The 27,797-nt window shown below is 44.3% G+C and overlaps 3 protein-coding genes across 5 annotated transcripts in view; all 3 read left to right on the top strand.

Moving 5' to 3' along the window:
• The window catches only part of LOC309351873 (uncharacterized protein), a 41,540-nt gene extending 14,006 nt beyond the window's left edge, over nt 1–27,534 (top strand). The window contains exons 2-3 of the mRNA XM_081880011.1: nt 8,991–9,284; nt 25,956–27,534. Coding sequence (XP_081736137.1) covers nt 25,972–27,519 — 1,548 coding nt within the window. The 5' untranslated portion in view covers nt 8,991–9,284; nt 25,956–25,971 and the 3' untranslated portion in view covers nt 27,520–27,534. The remainder of the gene's footprint in view (nt 1–8,990; nt 9,285–25,955) is intronic.
• Nucleotides 1–27,797, top strand: part of LOC309351813 (uncharacterized protein) — a 146,412-nt gene that overhangs the window by 47,189 nt on the left and 71,426 nt on the right. Inside the window, exon 2 of one of the 2 annotated variants that reach the window (XM_081879814.1) lies at nt 7,433–7,605. The gene's annotated coding sequence lies outside the window, so the exon portion shown is untranslated. Of the gene's footprint in view, nt 1–7,432; nt 7,606–15,616; nt 16,263–27,797 lie in introns of those variants that run through there. The other variant, XM_081879815.1, reaches the window with a different exon arrangement.
• Nucleotides 1–27,797, top strand: part of LOC309351827 (uncharacterized protein) — an 88,979-nt gene that overhangs the window by 29,149 nt on the left and 32,033 nt on the right. The window contains exons 1-2 of one of the 2 annotated variants that reach the window (XM_081879872.1): nt 8,605–8,710; nt 25,133–25,492. The gene's annotated coding sequence lies outside the window, so the exon portion shown is untranslated. Of the gene's footprint in view, nt 1–8,604; nt 8,711–25,132; nt 25,493–27,797 lie in introns of those variants that run through there. The other variant, XM_081879873.1, reaches the window with a different exon arrangement.

The following is a 27,797-nucleotide window of genomic DNA, read 5'->3' on the forward strand; positions in this document are numbered from 1 at the left end:
CGCTGAAGGAAGTTCAAAACAGGCATAATTTGTTGTATTCGGGTTAAAATGTATAACTGGATGAAAATTAATAAAATTTATTTAAAAAATAAAAATAAAGACTATCTACAGAAACACTGTAAAATTAATGAATGTCAGAATGATGTCGGAAAGAAATTAAGTGGTTTCTAGCTGTAATGTTTTAAGAGAATAGGGAAAAAAAGGTTCAGAAGTAGGTTAAAACTTATTGATAAGGATTTGCTGAACTAATAATTTGAATTGGAATACAAAAAAGGGAGGTATGAGGAGGTCTGGGAAACTGTCCCATTAAATTTTAATTAGTTTAATGCTAAGTAAATGTCCAGTGCGCTTCCATCGTCACAAGTCCCATTACAGCAGAGCATTTCGCGCAGCAGTTTAAGAAGGGCAGGAGAGGCAGTATCTTTTCAAAGAGGAGTCTTGGAGCAAGCGGTTTGGAACTCAAAGAAAAGGTTTATTTACAAAAGAAAAAAAAACCTGGTGACGAACCACACATATCAGCAAACACGCCCAAAGGGGGAGAAGCACACGGGTGACTGACTATTTATACAAACTCACATTCCTGGAAGCTTAATGACTTCCAGCTGCTCAGTGATTAGAGCGTTTCTGCTACCTTTTAACCCTTTGATAGCAACAGAAACAAGTCAAAGGAAAATAAGTTGTGGAAATTTTGTGGGTTTTTTTATTCTTATTTTTGTATTTTTGTATTTTTGTTATTTTTTATTTTGTATTTTTCTTTTTGTATTAATATTGAAAACTTTAATAAATATCTGGTGGGACTGGTGGTGGGATGGCAATGAGCAAAGAGGGAGAAAAGGGAGCAGAATGGGAGGGAAGGTGTTGCAAGCTGAGGAGGAAACAGGGTTTGGTGAGCAGGAAGATGCTGGGGCAGAGAGCTGTTCAGACCCAGAGGTAGGAGAGGAGGGGACCAGGAGACCCAGAGGAGGCCGGCTGCTGAAGCATCAGGGAGACTCCCCCTCCTGCTGCGACCACGCACTTGCAAAGGACCAGTAGAAACGGAGGGGAGGCAGGCAGCAGGAGGCCGATGTGGAGGAACCAGCGAGAAGGAGCTTCTGGAGCCTGGGCAGCCCCATCCCCGCCTGCTCCCTGAAGGTTTCCCGAGCCCCTCCGCTTTTCATTTCAAGGATTGGGGGACATCAGCATCCCGGGGTTGCTTTGCTCCGGTGGGGGAGCTTTTTTTTTTTTTGCTGAGGGCAGGAGTCACAATTCTGTCACATTGTGTTGTGTCGGGCTTTTAGTTAAGGGGGTGAGGCTCAGGTGGGAAAGAGTTGAGAAGGAAAATATCCCGGGGTGCGGATTTACTGCGCTGCACAGCTCGTCAGGGTGCCACTCCCCGCGGGTCTCTCCGGTCAGCAAAAGAAGTTAAAGAAGCAAAGGGCGGTCAGTTGACCTGATCTTTACTTGTTGCAACAATGCACACCAAGAGTAGGAACCCTGAAAATATGGTTGCATGAATTTTTAAGACCTCTCCCCTTTTCCCACAATACATTTTTCCACAGCATCTTCGATGCATCACAGATTTGTCACAAAGTAGGAGTCTTTGGCATTCAGAAACATGGACCCGTCACCCACCCCTGTCAACAACCCCAGTTTCCCACACCTTTAAACTACCCTCTTCCCCTAAGAAGCATAATAGTATTTACCCATCCGCCCAGCTGCAAGGCTTTCCTGGGCTTCTCCTTTGAAAGTATCAGGATCCTCCTCCTCCATTCCGGCTTCTGTTCCGGGAATAAGGGGGGTGAGCCCCCTCCCAAACTGCCTAATTTTCCCGGAAGTGGCTCTTCTACACTGTATTGCTGCTCTGCGCATTGCTCTAGGGGAGCGCCCTTTCGGAAAGTGGAGGAGGGGCGGCAGGGGATTCCCCCCCAAACATCGATGTTGCATCAAATGAAATGAGAATCGGGAGCAAGGACAAAGAGGTAAAGGGGTCGCGGGGGGGGGGGGAGAGAGGAGAGAGAAGGACCCAGAGAGGGACTCTGCTCCAGCTCCTCAAAGCGCCTTCCGTGGGCCCCACTGTCAGGGCCTGGATTTCTGCACGCCTGCAGCGAAGGGAGCTTTCCTTGGCAGGGGTGGACATGGGGCGCCCACCCACGGGGTCCCACGAGGACTCCCCGGCCCCGTTTCCGCCGCACAGGCATTCCCGGGGCCCTGTGCGTGTTGGGATACTGCCAGGGCGACAAAGCCATCACTGCCTCCACGTCGTCTCCGGACGTCCATTGATCTCCCGTAGACACGCAGTATCATCAATTAGTGACATGAGCTCCAGGAATAGCTTGCCACATTCCTGGGCTGATGCACGCTCTATCAGCAGATAATTCACAGTGAAAGATGCACGCAGGAGAGCATATTTACAAGTTTATTCAGCATTGGTCAGAACAAAGAAAAAACATGACTGCCTGCTTCAGTGTCTCCGACACAGAGAGTACGAAAGCAAAGACACAACAGAAACATCCTGTGAACAGGAAATACACAGACTCTGTGACTCACAAAGTCTGCTCCCCTTTAAGGTGGAACGGAAATATCCTAACATCCTCCCCCTTTCCGTGTAACCTGTAGTACCTGTGGTTCAACCCAATTGCAACCTCTGTACATAAACCTTAAGTTGTTCTCTGTTGACAACCTTAGACAACAGATCAGCAGGAATTTCATTTCCTGGCATGTAGGACACCTGAATGAGTCCTTTCTGAATACACTCACTTGAACGTTGTAGCTTAATCTGCAAGTACTTGGTTCTTTGCTTGCAACTCTCTGAGTTCAGCAAAGCCAAACAGGATCTATTGTCTTGATACACTTGTATAGGACATTTCACAGAAACCCTGATATCCTTAAACAGTTGCATCAACCATTCACAATCCATGAGTGAAAATGACAGAGCACTGAGTTCTGCTTCACAGGAACTTAGGCTCACTGTCGTCTGCCTCTTGCACAACCAGTCAAACAGGCAGTGGTTGTACATGTAGCATACTCCAGAAGTGCTTGTACCATCCGTGGTGTCACTTCCAAAACTCGCATCTGCAAAGATTTCAAGACCTCCAGTCTTCTGACTGGTGAACCTCAGCCTGTAGTGCAAAGTCCCTTTCAAATAGCGGGCTATGTGCTTCAGAGCTTTCCAATCCTGAACAGTAGGATTATTAGCATATCTGCTAAGCAGGTTAGTGCTTACAGCTATGTCAGGTCTTGAGCATCTAGCAATGAAATTCAACTTGCCTAGAATGCATCTGTACAGCGTTGTGTCAGAAAACGCTTCAGCACTACTATCTACCTGGTAACCTGTCACCATCAGTGTGTTAGCTGGGTTTGCATCAACCAAATTCAACCTGGTTAATACATCAGCAATTTTCTGTGTTTGGTGTACCAGAAAATTACCTGCTTGGTCCCTCTCTACCTGCAGAGAAAGATAGTTGGATACCTCACCAAGGTCCTTCATGTCAAAGTGCTCCTTCAGCTCAGCTAGGGTGCTTTGGTACAAAGCCTGATTCTTCCAAAACATCAGAAGATCATCAACAAAACATAAACAATACAGTTTGTTTTGCCCCTCCTCCTTGACAAACACACATGGATCAGCTTTGCCCTGGTGAAAACCTAGAGAAAGCAATGTCTCAGTGAGTTTTGTGTTCCAACACCTGGCACTCTGCTTGAGACCATATAAGGATTTCCGCAGTTTACAGACCATTCCCTTCTGTATCTGCATTCCATCAGGTGGAAGCATATACAGCTCCTCCCCTAAAATCCCGTACAAAAAAGCTGTATTAATGTCATGATGGGAAACATGCAGTTTCTCCTCTGCAGCTATCTTGAGCATCAGCTGAATGCTCTCATATTTGACGGTGGGTGAGTAGGTCTCGTGGTAATACTGTCCTGGTACCTGTGAAAAACCTCTGGCAACCAATCTGGCTTTGTGTCTGACAACCTTGCCATTCTGGTCTGTCTTGGCCTTGAAGACCCACTTGCTGCCAACCAGTCTCATTCCTGGGACTACTGGTACCAGTTCCCAAGTTTGGTTCCTCTTCAAGGAATCAACTTCAGCCTTCATGACATTAAGCCAAGGCTCAGCATCTTTAGAGGTTAACTCCTGAACCTCTTTGAAGCTTGAAGGTTCCCACACCTTCTCTGAGTTACTAAGAACAGCAGTTGCTGTCTTAGCAAACTCATCAGCAAATCTCTTTGGAGTTTTGCCCTTCGTCGCTCTTTCAGATCTGCATACTAGACGCAAGTCTTCTGGACTCATCTTCTCCTTTTTAGGAGAAAAGTGACCAATGGTGAACAGTGGTTCTTCCAGTTCATTGTCAGACGCATCAGATGGTCTGACTGAGGCCTTTGCACTCTTGTAGTCTGCTGTGTCATCACTGTCGCTGACACCAGCAGCAGCGCCGCCCACTGAACTGGAATCCAAACTCTGATCATCATCATCATCATCCTCAGCTTCCTCAGCTTCGTCAACATTATCTGCCTTTTTTACATCACCTTCATCCTCCTCTGGGTAACTCTGGAAAATTCCCACATTCCCCCCCCCACTTAGGATTATATTCAACACTCTTTGTGAACTTAATGGACTTAGAGTCCATTACTCTGGATGAACCTTTTTTGTACCCCATGAACAAACCATATGCCCCACGCTTCCCAAGCTTGTTGCTCTGTGGGGTGTGTACCCACATGTCAGAACCAAAGATTCTCATGTGCTTGATGTTAGGTTTCTTACCAAACATCTTCTCATAGGGGGTACAACCAATAGGTGATGACAGTCTCCTGTTAAAAGTGTAGACAAAAGTCGACAGAGCCTCCCCCCAATACTTCTCAGGGAGATTGGCATCATGCAACAATGTTTTCAGTCCTTGCAGCAACGTTTGACTTGCTTGCTCTGCAACTCCATTCATCCATGGCGATCTAGGCGTTGACAAGTCATGCTGGATTCCCTTCTCAGTTAGAAAAGCTTCAAACTGCTGAGAAGTGAATTCCCCGCCTCGATCAGTAAAGAGACAGCCGATACGCTTACTGTGAACATTCTCCAACCAAGCACAGAATGCCTTGAACCTAGGAAACGCTTGCGATTTCTGCTCGAGCATAAACACATGAATGTACCTGGAAAAAGAATCAATTAGAACCATGAAGTACCTTGCTCCACCCAAAGAGGGCGCAAGTGGACCAACCAGGTCTGTGTGGACTAGCTGGTAGGGTTTGGAAGCCTGCCTGCTAGACTCCTTGCCTTTTGGAGCAACCTTCACCTTGTTGTTCACAAGATACACATTTCATGTGAAATTTACAGGGTTTGATGTTCAAACCCTCAACCAATCCAGGCATCTTGGCCAGCGCCTGCCAAGACATGTGACAAAATCTTCTGTGTGCTTCATGAATACATCCTGCATGAAGAACTTTGTCAGTTTGTGCAACACAACAAGAATCAACATTAGACACAGCAACGCCATTGTCATCATAAGTTATACAGAATAAGCCATCCATAAACTTTGCATGCAAAATGTCCTCTTTGCCTTTCCTGATGACACAGATGCTCCTCTTGAAGGAAATCTCAAAACCACGCCCAGTCAGCTGTGGGACACTGAGCAAATTGTCTGCAGCACCCAGAACATAAAGTACATCTTTGATGGTAGTGTGCAGACTCGCCAGTTTCACAGTCCCTTCTCCTGCAATTCGTAACGTCTTTCCGTCAGCCAGGTGGATCTCACCATCTTGAGGTTTGAAGGAGATAAAGAGATGCCAGTCTTTTGCCAAATGGCGGGTGCTTCCAGAATCTACAATCAACCTGGCCTTGGCCTTTGGAGTAGCTTTTCTGGCAAGCAAAACCTTGTTTGGTACCGGTGTGGGCTTTTGCTGCTTGCCCCCCTGCTCCTGGCCATCAGACTTGCCTTTAGCTTTTGGTGAAGCTGTGCCAGCAAACAAAGCCTTGTTTTTCCCTGGCTTGGGTTTTCCATCCCCCTTCTGCTTCGGGCCATCTGCAGGCAACTGTCTCTGTTTACTTCTGGCCTTCTGGTATCTGTGAAGATGACCTTGGCTCTCACGGGAATCAGAGCTCTCAGCTGCCGACTCCTTGGCTCCCCCTGGAGGCTGGAATGCTGCCTGGGATGACATCACAGTCAGCTCCCCCTGCAGCTTGCAACCGGTGCCCTCAGCATCCCTGCATTCACTCGCATTCTGGGAAACAGCCAGGACCTCCGATGCAGTCAAACTCTGGGCTGGGATGACTGGCAGATGGGCTATCTTCAAAGCATTCCACATCTGACGTGCAGTCGCATTGCCAGCTAGCGTTTTAATTTCCTCCAGAGAGACGGACAAGACTATTACGTCTATGGCCTTTGAATTTTTGGCCTTCCATCTATCTGTCAGAGGAACTGGAGGGGCTTCACACACAGTATGCCACACTCCAAACTGTCATAGTAGACTCTCACACCACTTTGCCCAGGTCTCATAATTGTGCCGATTTAACTTTGGGCACTCAACAGCTTCATCTGAGGCTTGAAAAAACTCCATCTCAGCTATTCACTTGAGCCGTGAGCCTTTTGCACTTCAGAGGCTCCTTATCTTGGCTACTCAAAAATCTTGAGGCCTGCTTGGCTCGACTCTCAGACCAATTAGTCTGTCGGAGTTCAAAGAGGCTTCCGCGGCAACGAAAAGCCTTGCGTCTGCCCACATACCTCTCAGCAGTCCGTCGCAGTCTTACTCTCCTGTAAGTGCCGTGAATCTGGGCCTGAAACCTGTTGTTGGGATACTGCCAGGGAGACAAAGGCCATCACTACCTCCACGTCGTCTCCGGACGTCCATCGATCTCCCGTAGACACGCAGTATCATCAATTAGTGACACCAGCTCCAGGAATAGCTTGCCACATTCCTGGGCTGATGCACGCTCTATCAGCAGATAATTCACAGCGAAAGATGCACGCAGGAGACCATATTTACAAGTTTATTCAGCGTTGCTCAGGGGCCGCCTTGGCTTCTCCCTCCCTCCCAGAAACCGGCCACCCCTTCAAGGCGACCAGAGAGGGATCCCTGGAAAGTGGGGGGTCCAGTCCCCCCACCCCTTCCTTCCTGCAAGCTCCATCCTCTTCCCACCCCATAAGCCCCTGCCCTGTCCAGACACAGTGATTCTGCCAAGTCCAACCATTATTCGCCCTGGAGAGGAGAGGAAATCCATGGGGGGGGGGGGAGGCCTTCTCAGAAGCAGCTCTTGGTTTCCGCAATCCCACCCAGGAAGCAGCCAGAAACCTTTTCCTCTCTCTCAGGCTTCCATCTTAAAGTGTCTCTTCCACTGCCTGGTTCATTGAGGCTGAGGATAATGTTCACCTGTCATCAGAAACAGGGGTGCAGAGTCAATGGAATGGCTCGCAGGATTCATATAGAAGTTGCACCTCAAAAGCATTTCTGTTCCTCTTATTCTTTGTAGGCAGTGTCAGAGTGACTGACAAGCTGAGTTAGAATCCTTCAGCATACAATGACAGCAACTGCATGAATCTTCCCAGTCAAAGGACCCATTTTCATGATAAACAGTGCCTGTGGCTGGAGGCTCTACACACAGGGTGTGCCTATACAGGCCAAAGACTGCCAGTATTAGCACAGGTGATGTGTGTGACCCCCCCCCTCAATTTACAGACTGTGTGTGAATGAGAGTTTGTGGGTGTGATTGTAGTTTTTTAAATCATTTTTTCAACACAAACAGCAACCACAAAAAACACATACAACAAAAACCACTATAACACTAATAACGCATTTTAACAATTCAGATTTGAGTACTGATATACGTATAACTACACCTTTTTAACAATATTTCCCCACCTCTCCTCCCCCTACTTCACACCACTTTCCGCCTTATCTCTTTAAGTAATCCTTCCAGATTTCCTCATATTTATCCTTTCTTATGGACGCGGGTGGGCACTGTGGGTTAAACCACAGAGCCTAGGACTGGCATTTCTTCTAGGGACATCTTGCTGGGGTCCCCCCAGCCTGGCTCCACTCTGCCAGGGCAGTTGCGTTTTGTTTCGCTGAAGGTGAACCTGCCCCGTGCAACATGGGTCTCTTAAAGGAACTTGTGGGGTGGGTGGGCGGAGGGGCTGCAGCTTCCCTGCACTTGCCAAAGACTGACAGTATTAGCACAGGTGAGCTGTGCAACCTTCCCAAATTTACAGACTGTATGTGAATGAGAGTTTGTGGATGGGATTATAGTTTACACTGGGAGCCAGTGTGGTGTAGTGGTTAAGAGCCATAGACTAGTAATCTGGGGAAATATATAAGTTCAATTAAGTTCTGGGGAAATATATAAGTTCTGGGGAAATATATAAGTTCAATTCTTAATTTCATGTACCTTACTTTCCCGACTTCCTCACAAGATCAGGCAGCACCTCATTATTATAAGGAGCAATGGGGGTGGGTGTTTCCATCTGGGATTCTGCTCTCTCCATGCAATGCAAGGCATGTAGATGGAGGTCCATCTTTAAGCTTCCCTGAGCTCCGTTCAGTTGACCCCAAGCACCAATCCTTGTTACTTGTTCTCTGACTGACCCAGACCACAGTCCCCGGAAAAGACATAGACCTGGGTCTCACATAATGGTCCAAATGGACCATTGGGACTGTGCAGGTGATTCATAAAAATCTAGAGGTGGATGGAGGATTATGATGCAGAGGATGGGGAATGTCCAAAGGGATGATGAACCAGAGAAAGAGAGAGGTACGTTTCATGGACAGAGAGCAGATGCCTTTTCTGTGAGTAAACAATTGATTTGGAAAGGCTGTATTCCAAGATCATGCTGCTTCATTAACGATGATTGAGGATTATGAAAGTTTGCTGGTGCATTACTATCATTAGATGACATTGCATCTTTATTTCCTCAAAACTGGGAACATGGGTTGGAGGCTGGACAAGGTAGGAGATGTTGAAATAAATGAAGGTGCTAATGGCGGCTGATCTGTTCTCTTTCCATTTGTTCTCTTCCTTGAAACTCAAACAGGATTTCCTTTCCTCCCACTCTGAAGAAGGAGATGGAGAGGACAGTCAGAACTCCAGGAGATGGGACACCTTTCGTTTCATTAGGAAGAGAAATTAAAATGTGTGAAATGTGGAATATGCTTCATTGAATGAGCACACATAATTCACATCAATGACCTCCGACAGGGGAGAAACCATTGAAAGGTATAGAGTGTGGAAATAGTTTCACTGATAGTGGAAAACTTAGAATACATCAGCGGACTAACAAGGGCAAGAAAGGATTCAAATGCAAGGAGTGTGGGAAGAACTTCAGTCAGAGGGGACACTTAAATTTACATCAAAGGACTCACACAGTGGAGAAACCATACAAATGTATGCAGTGTGGAAAGAGCTTTAGCCAGAGTGGACAACTCAATATACATCAACAGACTCACACGGATGAAAAACCATATAAATGTATGGAGTGTGGAAGGAGCTTCAGTCAGAGTGGAAACCTTAAATTACACAAACAGACTCACACAGGGGAGAGACCATTTAAATGTATGGAGTGTGGAAAGAGCTTCAGTGAAAGTGGTCAACAAGCATACACAGGGCAAAAATTATTTAAATGTGGGGAGTGTGGGAAGAACTTCAGTCAGAGGGGACACTTAAATTTGCATCAAAGGACTCACACAGGGGAGAAACCATTTATTTATTTATTTTTAAATAATATTTATTAAGAGTTTCAAAATTACAAAAAGAAAGAAGAAAAAAGAATAAACAACACTACAATACATAAAAAAAGAAAAAAATACATAAAAAACCAATACAACAACACAACAACCAAAAGAAAAAAAATACAAATCCCATTTTGCATATCTTTACCTTTCATTTGCTTGTTTCATTGACCTCCTCACACCTCCCTTAGTTGTTTCAGCAAATTCTTTTCATTTCTCAATTTTTACTAAATAATTTATCTTAACAGTCTAGCCTATTACTTAACTCAGCAGATCCTTTCCATCTTTCACCATATTCTATTCTTCAATTTACCTTAATTTATTTAACCTTATCTTACCATAAAATGCCTTAGAGCTTAAAACATAATACTTATGTATTATGTATACTTATGTATACTTATGTATACCTTATATCATTTCTGCTAAAGCCAAATAGTTTCATTCCAACATTTTCCCTAATATTCATTAATTTACACTAATTCCCAAAAGAACATTTTTTTTTTTTATAAACTTTCTTCCAATCTCCATCCAACGTCCCTTCTTCCTGTTCTCGGGTTATGTCAGTCCTTACTGTCCATTCCATCTAGTCCATCAACCTGGTAATCTTATGTCTGAGGCTCTTAAGTCTCTTCCATGCCCCTTCTGCAGATCTTCTTCTTCTTGTTTATGCTTGCACTTTTCCTTTAAACTAACTAATGTGGGGGAGGGAGACAGTGCTCCTGAAGGTAGGAGTCTATCAATTGATGAAGATGATCATCCAAATGTCATAGACCAAATGGAGCAAACAGCACGCAGACCTAGTGGTGGGAGGAAAAAATCCTTAAATAAGAGACACAGGGGAATGATTAATGGACTTCAATGTCTGTACACTAATGCGCAAAGCTTGAGCTCTTGGTACAGCAAACTAAATATGACACAATAGGCATCACTGAAACCTGGTGGGATAAGTCCCACGATTGGAATGTAATAATGGAGGGATACAATCTATTTCAGAGAAACAGACCAGACAAGAAAGGAGGAGGAGTGGCGTTATATGTCAGGGATGTGTATACCTGTGAAGAGATCCAAGATTTAGAACCTCAAAGCCAAAGTGAGAGCATTTGGGTCAAAATTAAGGGAGAGAAGAATAACAGAGACCTCATTGTGGGAGTTTACTATAGATCCCCAAGCCAAACGGAGGACATAGATGATGCCTTCCTGGAACAGATGGCCAAGCATGCAAAAGGAAGGGAGATAGTAGTAATGGGGGACTTCAATTACCCGGATATTTGTTGGATGTCAAACTCAGCCAAGAGCATAAGGTCAAACAGATTCCTCACTGGCCTTGCAGACAACTTCTTTGTCCAGAAAGTGGGAGAAGCAACAAGAGGAACAGCCATTTTAGATCTGGTCCTAACCAATGTTGATGACCTGGTTAGTGGGGTAGAAGTGGAAGGATCATTAGGCGCGAGTGATTATGCTCTTCTGAAGTTTACTATACAGCGGAAAGGAGCAGCCAAGCATACTAGGACTCAATTTCTTGACTTTAAGAAAGCCGACTTCATAAAACTTAGGGAAGTGCTGGGTGAGATCCCATGGACAGTAATACTAAAAGGAAAGGGAGTTCATGATGGCTGGGAGTTTGTTAAGAGGGAGATAGTAAAAGCACAACTTCAGGCAATACCAATGAGACGGAAACATGGAAGGTGCCTAAAGAAGCCAGGGTGGCTATCTAAAGAACTTTTAACTGAGTTAAGATTAAAAAAGGATGTGTACAAAAAATGGAAAAGGGGGAAAACCACCAAAGAGGAATTCAAACAAATAGCCACCACGTGTAGACACAAAGTCTACACAAAGCTAAAGCACAGAATGAACTCAGGCTTGCTAGAGAGGTTAAAAGCAACAAAAAAGGCTTTTATGGGTATGTCCGTAGCAAAAGGAAGAACAAAGAAACAGTGGGGTCACTCAGAGGAGAAGATGGTGAAATGCAAACAGGGGACACAGAAAGGGCTGAACTCCTCAATGCCTTCTTTGCCTCAGAAAACAATGCCCGACCTGAAGAATTTGGAGCAAATGATTCAGCAGAGGAAACACAGCCCAGAATAACTAAGGAGATAGTACAAGAATACTTGGCTAGTTTAGATGTATTCAAGTCTCCAGGGCCAGATGAACTGCATCCAAGAGTATTAAAAGAACTGGCAGATGTGATCTCAGAACCACTGGCAGTCATCTTTGAGAATTCCTGGAGAACAGGCGAAGTCCCGGCAGACTGGAGGAGGGCAAATGTTGTCCCTATTTTCAAAAAGGGGAAAAGAGAGGACCCAAATAATTATCGCCCAGTCAGTCTGACATCAATACCAGGGAAGATTCTGGAGCAGATCATTAAGCAAACAGTCTGTGAGCACCTAGAAAGGAATGCTGTGATCCCCAATAGTCAGCATGGATTTCTGAAAAATAAGTCGTGTCAGACTAACCTGATCTCGTTTTTTGACAGAATTACAAGCCTGGTAGATGAAGGGAACACAGTGGATGTAGCCTACCTTGATTTCAGCAAGGCATTTGACAAGGTGCCCCATGATATTCTTGTAAAGAAGCTGGTAAAATGCGGTCTTGACTATGCTACCACTCAGTGGATTAGTAACTGGCTGACTGACCGAACCCAAAGGGTGCTCATCAATGGTTCCTCTTCATCCTGGAGAAGAGTGACTAGTGGGGTGCCACAGGGTTCTGTCTTGGGCCTGGTCTTATTCAACATCTTTATCAACGACTTGGATGATGGACTCAAGGGCATCCTGATCAAATTTGCAGATGACACCAAACTGGGAGGGGTGGCTAACACCCCAGAGGACAGGATCACACTTCAAAACGACCTTGACAGATTAGAGAACTGGGCCAAAACAAACAAGATGAACTTTAACAGGGAGAAATGTAAAGTATTGCACTTGGGCAAAAAAAATGAGAGGCACAAATACAAGATGGGGGACACCTGGCTTGAGAGCAGTACATGTGAAAAGGATCTAGGAGTCTTGGTTGACCACAAACTTGACATGAGCCAACAATGTGACGCGGCAGCTAAAAAAGCCAATGCAATTTTGGGCTGCATCAATAGGAGTATTGCATCTAGATCAAGGGAAGTAATAGTGTCACTGTATTCTGCTCTGGTCAGACCTCACCTGGAGTACTGTGTCCAGTTCTGGGCACCACAGTTCAAGAAGGACACTGACAAACTGGAACGTGTCCAGAGGAGGGCAACCAAAATGGTCAAAGGCCTGGAAACGATGCCTTATGAGGAACGGCTAAGGGAGCTGGGCATGTTTAGCCTGGAGAAGAGGAGGTTAAGGGGTGATATGATAGCCATGTTCAAATATATAAAAGGATGTCATATAGAGGAGGGAGAAAGTTGTTTTCTGCTGCTCCAGAGAAGCGGACACAGAGCAACGGATCCAAACTACAAGAAAGAAGATTCCACCTAAACATTAGGAAGAACTTCCTGACAGTAAGAGCTGTTCGACAGTGGAATTTGCTGCCAAGGAGTGTGGTGGAGTCTCCTTCTTTGGAGGTCTTTAAGCAGAGGCTTGACAACCATATGTCAGGAGTGCTCTGATGGTGTTTCCTGCTTGGCAGGGGGTTGCACTCGATGGCCCTTGTGGTCTATTCCAACTCTATGATTCTATGATTCTATGATTCCTTGTCTTTTGTTGGTCTCTTTCTTGCAGGGAGAAGGAAAAAATCCTGGGGTGCAGAGTTACTCCACTGCCCAGCTCATCAGGGTGCCACTCCCCAGGGGTCCCTCTGGTCAGCAAAAGAAGGAGTCTCCAGCCACGTTAAATATGCAAAACAGTGGTCAGCAGACCTGATCTTTATTTGTTGCAACAAGGTTCAAACACAAAGATTGTTTGGTTGCGTTATGAGGGGGGAAATCTGCTCCTTTATCCCTAATGGGGTATCCAAGAGCCCATATAGAGTCCTTTTGTAGGTCTTTATCGGTAGGAGGAAATAACAGAGGCCAACTACAGAATATTGAGAATCAAAGCAGCTAGTAAACCTGATCTTTATTGAAGCTGTTGCAACAGGGTGTTCCCCCCACAGGCAGGAGAGAAGACCACTAACAAAGGAGTGCAAGCCCTTATATAGACATTTTGAAATTGCCCGCCCTGGAGCCCAAGACCTCCCCCCCCCCCGAAACATCATAAAAACATCACAGAAGGGGTGTAGCCCAAGACCACCACCAAGACATCATAGTTACATCAGAGAAGGGGCAGACTACAACAGAAATCTGGGTGTGCTGTTTTTCTCCTGTCTGCCAGGTTACCTGATTGGATTACCTGGGCATCCTGGCCATTTTTTTTTAATGATAGCTACTCAATTCCTGAATCCAGGTCACAGGTCACAGGCTCACTCTAGTTATATCTTAAGGTAAAGGGACTCCTGACCATTAGGTCCAGCCGTGACCGACTCTGGGGTTGCGGCACTCATCTCGCTTTACTGGCCGAGGGAGTCGGCGTACAGCTCCCGGGTCATGAGGCCAGCATGACTAAGCCTCTTCTGGCCAACCAGAGCAGCGCACAGAAACGCCGCTTACCTTCCTGCCAAAGCGGTACCTATTTATCTACTTGCACTTTGACGTGCTTTCGAACTGCCAGGTTGGCAGGAGCAGGGACCAAGCAACAGGAGCTCACCCTGTTGGGATTCGAACCGCCAACCTTCTGATCAGCAAGTCCTAGGCAATGTGGTTTAACCCACAGCGCCACCCGCGTCCCTTATTCATATCTTGTTGTTGTTTAGTCATATCCGACTCTTCGTGACTCCATGGACCAGAGCACACCAGGCACTTCTGTCTTACACTGCCTCCCGCAGTTTGGTCAAACTCATGCTGGCAGCTTCACGAACACTATCCAACCATCTCGTCCTCTGTCGTCCCCTTCTCCTTGTGCCCTCCATCTTTCCCAACATCAGGGTCTTTTCCAGGGAGTCTTCTCTTCTCATGAGGTGGCCAAAGTATTGGAACTTCAGCTTCAGGATCTGTCCTTCCAGTGAGCACTCAGGACTGATTTCCTTAAGAATGGAGAGGTTTGATCTTCTTGCAGTCCATGGGACTCTCAAATGTCTCCTCCAGCACCATAATTCAAAAGCATAAATTCTTCGGCGATCAGCCTTCTTTATAGTCCAGCTTTCACTTCCATACATCACTACTGGGAAAACCATAGCTTTTACTATATGGACCTTTGTTGGCAAGGTGATGTCTCTACTTTTTAAGATGCCGTCTAGACAATGGGGAGGTTTCCCACTATGACCTTGCAGAGAAATATGTGAGGTTAATTTGGGAGGGACAAAATGGTTCCAGTACTTTTTCTATTGGCTTCAGACATGTGTGTGTGTGTGTGTGTGTGTGTGTGTGTGTTCTTAGAACATTTATTTTGTATACATTAGACCTTAAAATTCTTACAACAATTGCATATGGTTGCACAAACTTTTAACACCTCTCCCCATTTCCCACAATACATTTTTCAACAGGGTCATCGATACATCACAAATATGTCACAAAGTAGGAGTCTTTGGCATTCAGAAAAATGAGCCCATCACCCTGCCCGTCGGTAACCCTATTTTCCCACACCTTTTAACTACGGTACCTTCTTCCCCAAAGAACCGTAATAGTATTCGGACATCCCCCCAGCTGCACGGCTTTCCTGCGCTTCTCCTTTGAATGCATCAGGATTCAATCTGCCATCCCGATGGATTTCTGCCTGGGGCATGTGCTGCCCTTGGTTGCCTGCTGCGTCCTAAGGGATTATGGAGTCAGGAGGAGCCGTGGAGACCCCAATTCCAGAGGAACCATTAGCCATTGGAAGCAGGCAAACCATTTAATTTTGGAGATTCTTTGACGTTTCTACAGTTTTCTATACAGCATTGGAGAGTCGGAGGACACAGTCCGATTCATGGTATCCGCTTCTTGCTACAATTGTATAGGCTGCTTCTCTGAGCCTCTTTGCTGTTGTGCATGGAAGGTGCCTGTGTCCACGGTCCTTGTCCTGGCCTTAATCAGAGGATGTGGTGGGGACTTGGGGTTTTGGGGGAGTCGTATAAGTGTCCCCCCCTCCTGGTCTGAAGAGCACCAATACCTAAAGTACGGACGCACTGCTCGTGGCATGGGGTGGGCGAGGGAAGGATTTTAGAATGTAAACATGGGGGGGGGGCACTTTGTAATTAGTTTGCAAGATCAGACCCTCCCCCACTCTCCTGATCCACAGATGGACAAGGGGAGTAGGGAAACCTTCCTCTCCCTCCCCCCAATTCCTCCCCTCCCCTCCCGGCACATCCTCCTCTCACCCCGCCCCCACAACCCCAAATCCCCTCCCCAATATGTTGCTCCTCCTCCTCGCCATCCGACCTCTGTTCCGGGAATAGGGGGGGATGAGCCCCCCCCCCAAACTGCCTGCTTCTCCCGGAAGTGGAGCTTCTGCGCTGGATTGCTGCTCTGCGCCGTAGCTCTAGGGGCGCGCGCTTTCAGAAAGGGGAGGGAGGAGGCAGGGGAGGACACCGCCCCCCCCCCCGTGGATGTTGCAGGGAAGGGAAGGAGACTCGGGAGCGAGGACAAAGAGGTAAAGGGGTCGCGGCGGGGGGGGGGGGAGAAAAGGACCCAGAGACCCCCGCCAGCTCCCCAGAGCGCCATTCGTGGGTCGCGTCGGCATGGCCCAGATCCCTGCACCAGCGGCGGACATGGGGCGCCAACGGAGGGAGTCCCCACGAGGGCCCCCTTGCCCCGTTTCCCCCACGCAGGGATCCCTGGAGCCCTGTGGGCTCCGCTTGGAGAAAGGCGGGCCATGAAAGGGTTAACGGGCGCGAGGGACCTGGATAGAGACCCCCGTGTGGCTCGTGGGGGGGGGGTTGTCCTCTGGATGGAGAGGTGGGGCGCGGGGCGAGGGGTGAGCCCCGCCAAGGCAGCCTCTGGGTGCAGGGGAGACTCAGGGAAAGAGGGAGGGGGTCGAGGAAGTGGGGGGGGGGAGCATCCCTGGGGCAGGGAAGGGCAGCAGTGGGAGAGAGTGAGAGAGAGAGATACAGAGATACCGGAAGACCAGTATTTGACGCCAGTAAAGCTAGCTAAAACGTATAGGAAAAAAGAAAGAAAATGTTGGAAATGTAAAAAGGCAGATGGCAACTATTTCCATATGTGGTGGACCTGTGATAAGGTAAAAAAATTTTGGGAATCAATTTATAATGAACTCAAAAAAATATTTAGATATACTTTCCCCAAAAGACCGGAAGCGTGTCTATTAGGCTTAATAGGAACAGAAATTAAAATAGAAGATCAAAATTTGTTCATGTATGCTACAGCTGCCGCGAGGACCCTTCTGGCCCAAAGATGGAAAGTACAAGATATACCAACTATACAGGAGTGGCAGGTGAAGTTGACAGAATATGCAGAACTTGCCAAACTGTCAGGGAGGATCCGGGACCAGGGAGATCAAAAATACCAAAATAACTGGAGTAAATTTATTGAATATTTAAAGAAGAATTGTAAAGAGTTCAAGACACTAGCAGGATTGACATAATACCTCCAATGTATAATAGTACTAATATGAGAATGATGTGCATGATGGAAAGAGGATAAATATAACAGTTGTGGGGAGGGAGGGGGGTCGAGACTCGTCAGAGTCAAAGGGAATGTATGGTGCTATTACAATTTGTTGGAAAATAATATGTAAGGAAAACAATAAAAATTCATTTGGCAGGGAAGACCAGTCCTTGGGGAGATGTCTCTATAGTGGCACCCGCCGGGAATCTCCAAAGGGGCCTCCTTGGCTTCTCCCTCCCACTCAAGAATCGGCCACCCCTTCAAGGCGACCAGAGAGGGATCCCTGGAAAGTGGGGGAGGGGTCCAGTCCCCCCACCCCTTCCTTCCTGCAAGCTCCATCCTCTTCACGCCCACATAAGCCCCTGTCCCGCCCAGACACAGTGGTTCAAATCCTGAGGAGAAGGCCTCACCCAGGAAGCAGCTAGAAACTTCTTCCTCTCTCTCAGCCTGCCATCTTTGTCTTTTCCACTGCCTGGTTCATTGAGGATGAGGATAATAGATAGATAGATAGATTCTTTATTGTCATTACACAAGTGCAACATTGCACAAGTGCAACGAAATTGGATGCCATCCCTTAAAAACAACAAAAGCAAAACAACAACAACAACCAAACAAACCACATTCCAGCCACACCCACACCCACACCCATCATCAGAAACAGGGGTGCAGAGTCCATGGAATGGCTCTCAGGCTTGATATAGAAGTTGCACCTCAAAAGCATTTCTGTTCCTCTTATTTTTGGTAGGCAGTGTCAGAGTGACTGACAAGCTGAGATACAATCCTTCAGTATCCGATGATAGTGATTCCATGAATCTTCCCAGTCAAAGGACCCATTTTCATGCTATACAGTGCCTGTGGCTGGAGGCTCTACATGCAAGGTGTGCCTATACAGGCCAGTATTAACACAGGTGAGGTGTGTGACCTTCTCAAATTTATAGACTGTATGTGAATGAGAAGTGGGTGGGATTACAGTTTATGGCATCCCTGTGATTTTCTCCCCTCATAACATTTTGTGAGCTGATATTGCAGAACGAATTCCAAAATAACTACAAAAGAATAACAATATAATAAGAATGATTGTAGTATTTCTACCTTGCCTAACTGGCTGGGTTTCCCCAGACACTCTGGGCAAATGACAGTACATACAAAAGACAGTAAAACATCAGACATTCAAAACCTCCCTATACAGGGCTGCCTTCAGCTGTCTTCTAAATGTCAGATAGTTGCCCATTTCCTTGCCCTCTGCCTGCTTCCCTGTAACTTTGCTTCTCATGGGGGCGTTGAACCTGCAGAAGACCCTCAAAGGAGGACCTCAGTGTACAGACTGAGCGATGGGGGTGGAGATGTTCCTTCAGGTCTACATACCCGAGGCTGTTTAGGGCTTTAGGTTGCAGATCTTGCTCCTCCGCAATGATCTCCAGAGCAAGTCCGACATACAATTAGCAGAGTAGGAAAAAACGCTCAGAGACAGCAAAAAAATTCCTTCAGCAAATAAATTTGTGACTGAAGGCATAAAAGGATTCTGTGCCTGAAAAATGCAACCACAGCAATTTATTTATTTTTTTTTAAATAATTTTTATTAATTTTCATAAAACCAAAAAACACACAAATAAACAACACATGACTTCCCCACGCCTCCCCTTCACTGCACCCCTGTTTCAGAAATTTTTAGCAATCCTTCATTCCTTTTCAATATTTCGTTTCCCTCAAAATTTTCTTAACTATTTACAGCTATAGTTCTTTATTTCTTAACCCTTAACATTTTATCAGTCCGAAATTTTGCAACAGTTCTTAAGATATAGTTTAAATTTTTTCCAGTCTTCTTCCACCGTCTCTCTCCTCTGATCACGGATTCTGCCGGTCATCTCTGCCAGTCCCATAAATTCAGTCACCTTCGTCTGCCATTCTTCCAGAGTAGGTAATTCTTGCATCTTCCAATACTTTGCCAGGAGAATTCTTGCTGCTGTGGTTGCGTACATAAAAAAGGTTTTATCTTTCTTTGGTACCAATTGGCCGACCATGCCCAAGAGAAAAGCCTCCGGTTTCTTTACAAATGTCCACTTAAGGACTTTCTTAATTTCATTATAGATCATTTCCCAGTAGGCTTTAACCTTTGGGCAGGTCCACCAAAGATGATAGAAAGTTCCTTCGCATTCGTTACATTTCCAGCATTTATTATTGGGCAAATGATATATCTTTGCAAGCTTGACTGGAGTCATGTACCACCTATAGATCATTTTCATTATGTTTTCTTTCAAGGCACTACATGCCGTAAATTTAAGGCCTGTGGTCCATAACTGTTCCCAGTCAGCAAACATAATATCATGACCTAAATCTTGTGCCCATTTGATCATAGCTGATTTAACTGTTTCATCCTGTGTATTCCATTTCAGCAACAAGTTATACATTTTAGACAAATTCTTAGTATTGGTCTCTAACAGTTCTGTTTCCAATTTTGACCTCTCTTTCTGAAATCCTAATTTCTTGTCCTGCTTAAAAGTCTCATTTATCTGATAATAATGTAACCAGTCTCGAACTTTGGATTTTAATTTCTCAAAGCTCTGTAATTTGACTTTTTCACCATCATACTCTATAATTTCACTATATTTTGGCCAATTTGAATCCATATTAAGTTTTTTAACCGCTCTAGCTTCCATTGGTGACAACCATCTGGGTTCCAGTTACAGATAGGTAGCCGTGTTCTGCCAACAATTCAGTGTATCTGAAGAAGTGTGCATGCACACGAAAGCTCATACCTAGAACTAACTCAGTTGGTCTTTAAGGTGCTACTGGAAGGAATTTTTTTATTTTGTTTTAACCATCTGGGTGTTTTATTTTCCAACAAATCCTTATATCGATTCCAAACATTATATAAAGCTTTCCTGACAATATGATTTTTAAAGCCTTTATAGATCTTTGCCTTGTCATACCATAAATATGCATGCCAGCCAAAAGTGTTATCATACCCTTCCAAATCTAAAATATCTGTGTCTTCAAGAAGTAGCCATTGCTTCAGCCAGCAGAAAGCTGCTGCTTCATAATAGAGTCTTAAGTCCGGCAGCGCAAAACCCCCCCTTTCTTTTGCATCAGTTAAAATCTTAAATTTTATTCTGGGTTTTTTGCCCTGCCAGACAAATTTTGATATATCTTTCTGCCACTTCTTGAAACAATCCATCTTATCTATAACTTGTAGTGTCTGGAACAAAAACAACAATCTCGGCAATACATTCATCTTAATAACAGCAATTCGGCCTAACAAGGATAATCTCAATCTAGACCATATGTCAAAATCTTTCTTCACTTCCAACCAACATTTCTCATAATTGTCTTTAAACAAATTCATATTTTTAGATGTTAGATTCACCCCTAGATATTTCACCTTTTTTGTTATCTCCAAGCCAGTTTCTCTTTGAAAACTATCTTTTTCCCCCATCGTTAGATTTTTTTCCAGTACCTTTGTCTTTTGTTTGTTTAATTTAAAACCAGCCACCTGACCAAATATTTCAATTAACTCTAAAGCTCTTTTTGTGCTGGCTCCTGGCTGTTGTAAAGTCAAAACTAGGTCATCTGCAAATGCTCTTAACTTATATTGTTTAGCTCCGAGGTGTATTCCTTCAACCAGCTGGTCCCTTCTAATCATATTCAACAACACCTCCAGGACCGATATAAACAATAGAGGGGATATTGGGCAGCCCTGTCGTGTCCCTTTTTCTATTGGAATTTCATCCATGACTACACCATTCACAATTAATTTAGCTTTTTGCTCTGAATATATTGCACCTATACCGTTTTCAAAGTTTTGGCCTACCCCCATCCCATGGAGATTCCTCTTCATAAAACTCCAAGAGATATTGTCAAAGGCTTTCTCCGCATCCACGAAAATTAAGACTGCTTTTCTATTTATATCAGTCTCCAGTAGTTCCAAAATATCTATAATATTCCTTACATTATCTGACATATGTCTCCCTGGGAGAAAGCCTGTTTGATCTTTATGAATCTCCTCTAACAACACTTTTTTAAATCTTTTTGCTAAAATATCTGCAAAAATTTTATAATCCACATTTAAGAGTGATATAGGGCGGTAGTTCTTAACTTGATGTTTCTCAGTTTCTGTCTTCGGTATAAGTGAGATGAATGCTTCTTTCCACGATTCGGGAGCCTTTTTCCCCTCCAAAATTTGGTTACACACTTCTTTCAATGGTTGTATTAACCATTCCTTCATTGCTTTATAATATCTTGCCGTCAGTCCATCTGGCCCTGGTGATTTTCCTAATTGCATATTCTGGATGGCACCCTCGATTTCCTGATTCGTAATTTTTTCATTTAAACTCCTCTTATTTTTTTCCGAGATCTTTGATAGTCCATATTTTTTAATAAATTCTTCTATCTCTTGTTCATCTTTCGGCCCTTGTGCATATAATTTCTTAAAGAAACTTTGAAAACAATTACTAATTTCATTTGGTTTATTTATAAATTTTCCCTCTACTTCAAGGGACGTCACAGTGTTCAGCTTTTGTCTCTTTTTCAATTGCCATGACAGCAATTTCCCACATTTGTCAGCTGATTCAAAAGTTTTTTGCCTCATTTGTTTTATTTTCCATTCTATTTCTTGATTCATCAGTTCCATATATTGGGTCTGGTAGTATTTTATTTCTCTTAAAATCTCCTGAGATTTTGGTTTTGACCTCAGTTTCTTCTCTCCTTCTTTCATCTGATTCCAAATTTTTTCTTTCTTCTCATTCTGTTGTTTCCTTTTTATCGAATTTTGTTGAATTAGAAAACCACGCATGACAGCCTTACTTGCGTCCCATATTATTCTTCTTTCCAGGTCTGTTCCTAGATTTATTTCAAAGTAATCTTTCAGAGTCTTTTGGGCCTTTTTTACAATTGCTTCATCTCTAAAAAGGGTGTCATTCATTCTCCATCTAAAAGTTCCAGCTGTTGTCAATTTCATTTCCATCTTTACTGCGTTATGATCAGAGCAAGTTTTTGGGCAGATTTCTGTATTTTTAACCCTTGGTGCCAGATTACTAGAAATCCATATTTGGTCAATCCTGGTCCATGTCATTTTTGCTTCAGAGAAGAAGGTCCCCTCTCTTTCCAGAGGATTCCTTGTTCTCCAAATGTCAATCAAGTCCATTGTGTCAGTCAGTTCAAAAAAAGTCTTTGGAAGTCTCCCATCCTTAGAGATTACTTGTCTTTGAGCTTTATCCATGTTTGTGGAGACAACTCCATTCATATCGCCCATCATTATAATTTTATAGTCCATAAAATCGGTTAATGTCTCATGCAACTTCTTGAAAAACTCAGCCTTCCCCTCATTAGGTGCATAAATACCTACAATCAAAATTTTTTCTCCTTGCATTTGAATTTCCACTGCCAGAAATCTTCCTTGTTCATCCTTAAAAATCATTTTTGGTTCCCATTTCTCCTTGACATAGATCACCACTCCTCTTTTCTTAACCTTATCTGAGGAAATAAATTCCAGTCCTAATCTTTTATTTGTCAAAAGTTTTCTATGTATTCTGGCAATATGAGTTTCTTGCAAACATATTATGTCTAATTGCTCTTTCTTTAATATATGAAACACTTGAGTCCTTTTTCGGGGATGGTTAAGACCATTGCAGTTCCAACTCAGAAGTTGCAGAGACATATTTGTTACTGGGTGTCTTTTCCACCAACCGCTCCAAGTTCTTGTTCCTGATCAGTCGGTGCTGGAGTCAGTCCAAATGATAGGTTTGCAATATCCGGTATTTCCCTCTCACTCACGGTTCCTTTCTGAAAGTCCTCAAAATTTCTCTCCAGAAAATGTTCCTTATCTTGGATTGTTTTTATTTTAATTTTCTTCCCTTTAAAGTTAAAGGACAGCCCTTGTGGGAACTCCCATCTGAATGGAGTGTTGTTTTGTTTCAGCAAGTCCACTAAGTCTTTAAATTGAGTCCTCACTCCCAAAAAATATTTAGGAATATCTTTGTAAATCTGTATTTGAGAATTCTTAATAATCAGTGCCTTCTGGAAATGTAGGTTCAGTATTTTATCTCTTTCTTCCTTGGATCTTAAAGTGATTAAACAATCCCTTGGTTTCTTGCCTTGCTTCCTGCCAATCCGGAAGGCTGTAGTTATTACAAATTCATCTTCTTCTCCTTCTAATTCATCAGTCCAGAATTCTTGAAATTTGTCTGTGAGAAATTCCCCAAGGTTGCCCTCTTCCTCCTCTGGTACCAGTCTCAATTTCAGATTCTTGCCTTTCCTCTCCAGTTCCATAAGAGCTAAGGTTGCATCATGTTCATGTACCTTCTTTACAATAGGTACAAATTTTCCCTTGACTTCCTCGGCAGTAATTTTAGCAGTCTCAGCTATTTTCCTTGTTTCCGTACTTTCTTGTATTAAACGATTTATAGACTCTGTGTTAGACGATATTGTCGTTGTGTTCAGGTCCAATCTTGTTGTTAATTCTGTCAATTTCTTAGAGTTCTCTGTAGATTGCTTAGTGAGTACTTCTAAAGATTGATTTATTTTGAGCAGTGCCTGTGTCATAGAATCCATTGATGCTGTTGTTACTTTTTCTTGTCCAGCTGCTGCTCCTGATATAGAGCTTCTTTTCTGAGCCTGCTTTTGAGCTTGCTTTGTTTTGCTTCTTGTTGATATTTCATCCAGTGGCGTGCTCATAACTCAAGGTCGTTCCCCCAGGAAAGTTGCAAGTGGAAAATCCCAGTTCTTGCCTCAGTACTGCAGTCTTTCTTTTAATCCTCTAGAGGGGGAAATTGTATCCAAGCAGGAATAACAAAGAAACAGGGAAGCAAGTAGCCATACAATGTCCCAAAGGAAATAAAATCCAACCCAAAGTCCTACTTTGTTGCCATTTAAAAATCTGGGTCTGCCAAGTAAAGTCCCGTTATTATGTTTCAAATATAGTCTTACTTTGTATCCGTAGTCCTCTCTTTTTGACAGTTCGTTTCTAGGCGCTCACCGCTCAGGCAGCCTGATCAAAGGTATCGGCAGCGGAGAGTTTCCCGTTCACAGCTTACTGCAACCACAGCAATTTAAAGGTCAGCACCAACAATGTGAATTGTGCTCAGAAATGTACTGGGAGTCAGTGACTATCCTTTCGGACTGGTGTTCTGTTGTCTCAGCTGCTGCTCCCATTCTGTTGTCTAGCTAACACATTCTGGATTAGTTGCAGTTTACGAGTCACCTCCAAAGGTAGCCTCATGTATCACATGGCAATAATCCAAGCGGGAGATCACCAGAGCATGCACCACTCTGGTGAAATAGTCGGCAGGCTGGTAGGGTCTCATCCTGCGTACCAGATGGAGCTGGCTGACAGCTGCCCTGGACACAGAACTGACCTGCGCCTCCATGGACAGCTGTGAGTCCAAAATGACGCCCAGGCTGTGCACCTGGTCCTTCAGGGCCACAGTTACCGCATTCAGGACCAGGGAGTCCCCCACACCTGCCTGTCCCCCTGGAACAGTATTTCTGTCTTGTCAAGATTCAACCTCAATCTGTTAGCCGCCATCCATCCTCCAACCGCTTCCAGACACTCACACAGGACCTTCACTGCCTTCACTGGTTCTGATTTAAAAGAGAGGAAGAGCTGGGTATCATCCACATACTGGGGAACACCCAGGGCAACCCCCCCCCCCCAGCGACTTCATATAGACATTAAAAAGCATGGGGGAGAGGACGAAGCCCTGAGGCACCCCACAAGGGAACACCCAGGGGCCGGAACACTCATCCCCCAACACTACTTTCTGGACATGGCCCAGGAGGAAGCTAATTTCTCGGCCTGAAACTGCTGCGTTAGCAGCACTGTGAGCCTGGACAGTGGGTGGAGGATTATGATGCAGAGAATGGGAAATGTCCAAAGGAATGATGAACCAGAGAAAGAGAGAGTCTTTTCATAGACAGAGAGCAGCTGCCTTTCCTTTGAGGAAACAATTGATTTGAATAGGCTGTATTCCAAGATCATGCTGCTATATTAACGATGACTGAGGATTATGAAAGGTTGCTGATGCATTGCTATCATTTGATGACATTGCATCTTCGTTTCCTCAAAACTGGGAACATGGGTAGGAGGCGGGGGAATGTAGGAGATGCTGAAAAAAGAGAAGGTTCTAATGGCGCTTGCTGTGTTCTCTTCCCCTTTCTTCTCTTCCTTGAAACCCAAACAGGATTTCCTTTCCTCCCACTTTGAAGAAGGTGATGGAGAAGACATTCAGAATTCTGAGGGATGGGGCACTTTGGTTTTATTAGGTATAGACATTAAAATGTGTGAAATGCGGACTATGCATCAGTGAATGAGCACACATAGTTCACATCAACGACCTCCAACAGGGGAGAAACCATTGAAAGGTATGGAGTGTGGGAAAAGTTTCACTGATAGTGGAAAACTTAGAACACATCAACAGATTTACACAGGGGAAAAACCTTTTAAATGTCTGGATTGTGGTAAGAGCTTCAGTCGGAGTGATATACTTAGAACACATCACAGGACTCACACAGGGGAGAAACCATTTAAATGCATGGAGTGTGGAAAGAGCTTCAGTCGTAGTGGACACCTCAATATACATCAACGGACTCACACTGGGGATAAACCATTTAAATGCCTGGAGTGCGGAAAGTGCTTCAGTCAGAATGGAGACCTTAAATTACACAAGCGGATTCATACAGGGGAGAAACCATATAAATGTATGGATTGTGGAAAGAGCTTCAGTCGGAGTGGACACCTCAATATGCATCAACGGACTCACACAAGGGAGAAACCATTTGAACGCCTGGAGTGCGGAAAGTGCTTCAGTCACAATGGACACTTAAGTTTACATCAACGGATTCACACAGGGGAAAAACGTTTTAAATGTCTGGATTGTGGAAAGAGCTTCAGTCGGAGTGATATATTTAGAACACATCAGAGGACTCACACAGGAGAGAAACCATTTAAATGCATGGAGTGTGGAAAGAGCTTTAGTCAGAGTGGACACCTCAATATACATCAACGGACTCACACAGGGGAGAAACCATTTGAATGCATGGAATGCGTAAAGAGCTTCAGTCAGAATGGACACCTTAAAATACACCTGCGGATTCACACAGGGGAGAAACCATATAAATGTATGGAGTGTGGAAAGAGCTTCAGTTTCAATTCAAACCTTAGAAAACATCAACGGACTCACACAGGAGAGAAACCATTTAAATGCATGGAGTGTGGGAAGAGCTTTAGTGATAATGGAACCCTTAGACAACATCAGCGGACTCACACAGGAGAGAAACCATTTGAATGCATGGAATGCGTAAAGAACTTCAGTCAGAATGGACACCTTAAAATACACCTGCGGATTCACACAGGGGAGAAACCATATAAATGTATGGAGTGTGGAAAGAGCTTCAGTTTAAATGGAAACCTTAGAATACATCAACGGACTCATACAGGGGAGAAACCATATAAATGTATGGAGTGTGGAAAGAGCTTCAGTTTAAATGGAAACCTTAGAAGACATCAACGGACTCATACAGGGGAGAAACCATATAAATGTATGGAGTGTGGAAACAGCTTTAGTGATAATGGAAGCCTTAGAACACATCAGCGGACTCACACAGGAGAGAAACCATTTAAATGCATGGAGTGTGGAAAGAGCTTCAGTCAGAGTGTACACCTCAATATACATCAATGGACTCACACAGGAGAGAAACCATATAAATGTATGGAGTGTGGAAGGAGCTTTAGTAATAATGGATACCTTAGAACACATCAACGGAGTCACACAGGGGAGAAACCATTTAAATGCCTGGAGTGTGGAAAGAGCTTCTGTCATAGTGGACACCTCAATATACATCAACGGACTCACACAAGGCAGAAACCATTTAAATGCGTGGAGTGCGGAAAGTGCTTCAGTCAGAGTGGAGACCTTAAATCACACAAGTGGATTCACACAGGGGAGAAACCATATAAATGTATGGAGTGCGGAAAGAGCTTAAGTGATAATGGAACCCTTAAAATACATCAACGGACTCACACAGGAGAGAAACCATTTAAATGCATGGAGTGTGGAAAGAGCTTCAGTCAGAGTGGACACCTCAATATACATCAACGGACTCACACAGGGGAAAAGCCATTTGAATGCCTGGAGTGCGGAAAGTGCTTCAGTCAGAATGGAGACCTTAAATTACACAAGCGGATTCATACAGGGGAGAAACCATATAAATGTATGGAGTGTGGACAGAGCTTCAGGCAGAATGGACACCTTAGAAGACATCAGCATATACACAGGGGAGAAATTGTTTAAATGTATGGACTGTGGAAGGAACTGCAGTCAGAGCGGAACCCTTGATTTCTGTCGACAAACTCACACAAAAGACAAACCGTATAAATATCAAGAAAGTAGATACATGTTCAGTCCTAGTGGAAGTTCTAAATGAACAGACTCAGGAACATGAAGAACTTTAGGAGTTGAAACCCTACAAACCATCAACAAACTCAAAGAGGAATCATAGAATCATAGAATCATAGAGTTGGAAGAGACCACAAGGGCCATCGAGTCCAACCCCCTGCCAAGCAGGAAAC

Source organism: Podarcis erhardii, assembly GCF_964252035.2.
Source record: "Podarcis erhardii genome assembly, chromosome: 10".
Classification (NCBI taxonomy): Eukaryota; Metazoa; Chordata; class Lepidosauria; order Squamata; family Lacertidae; genus Podarcis; species Podarcis erhardii.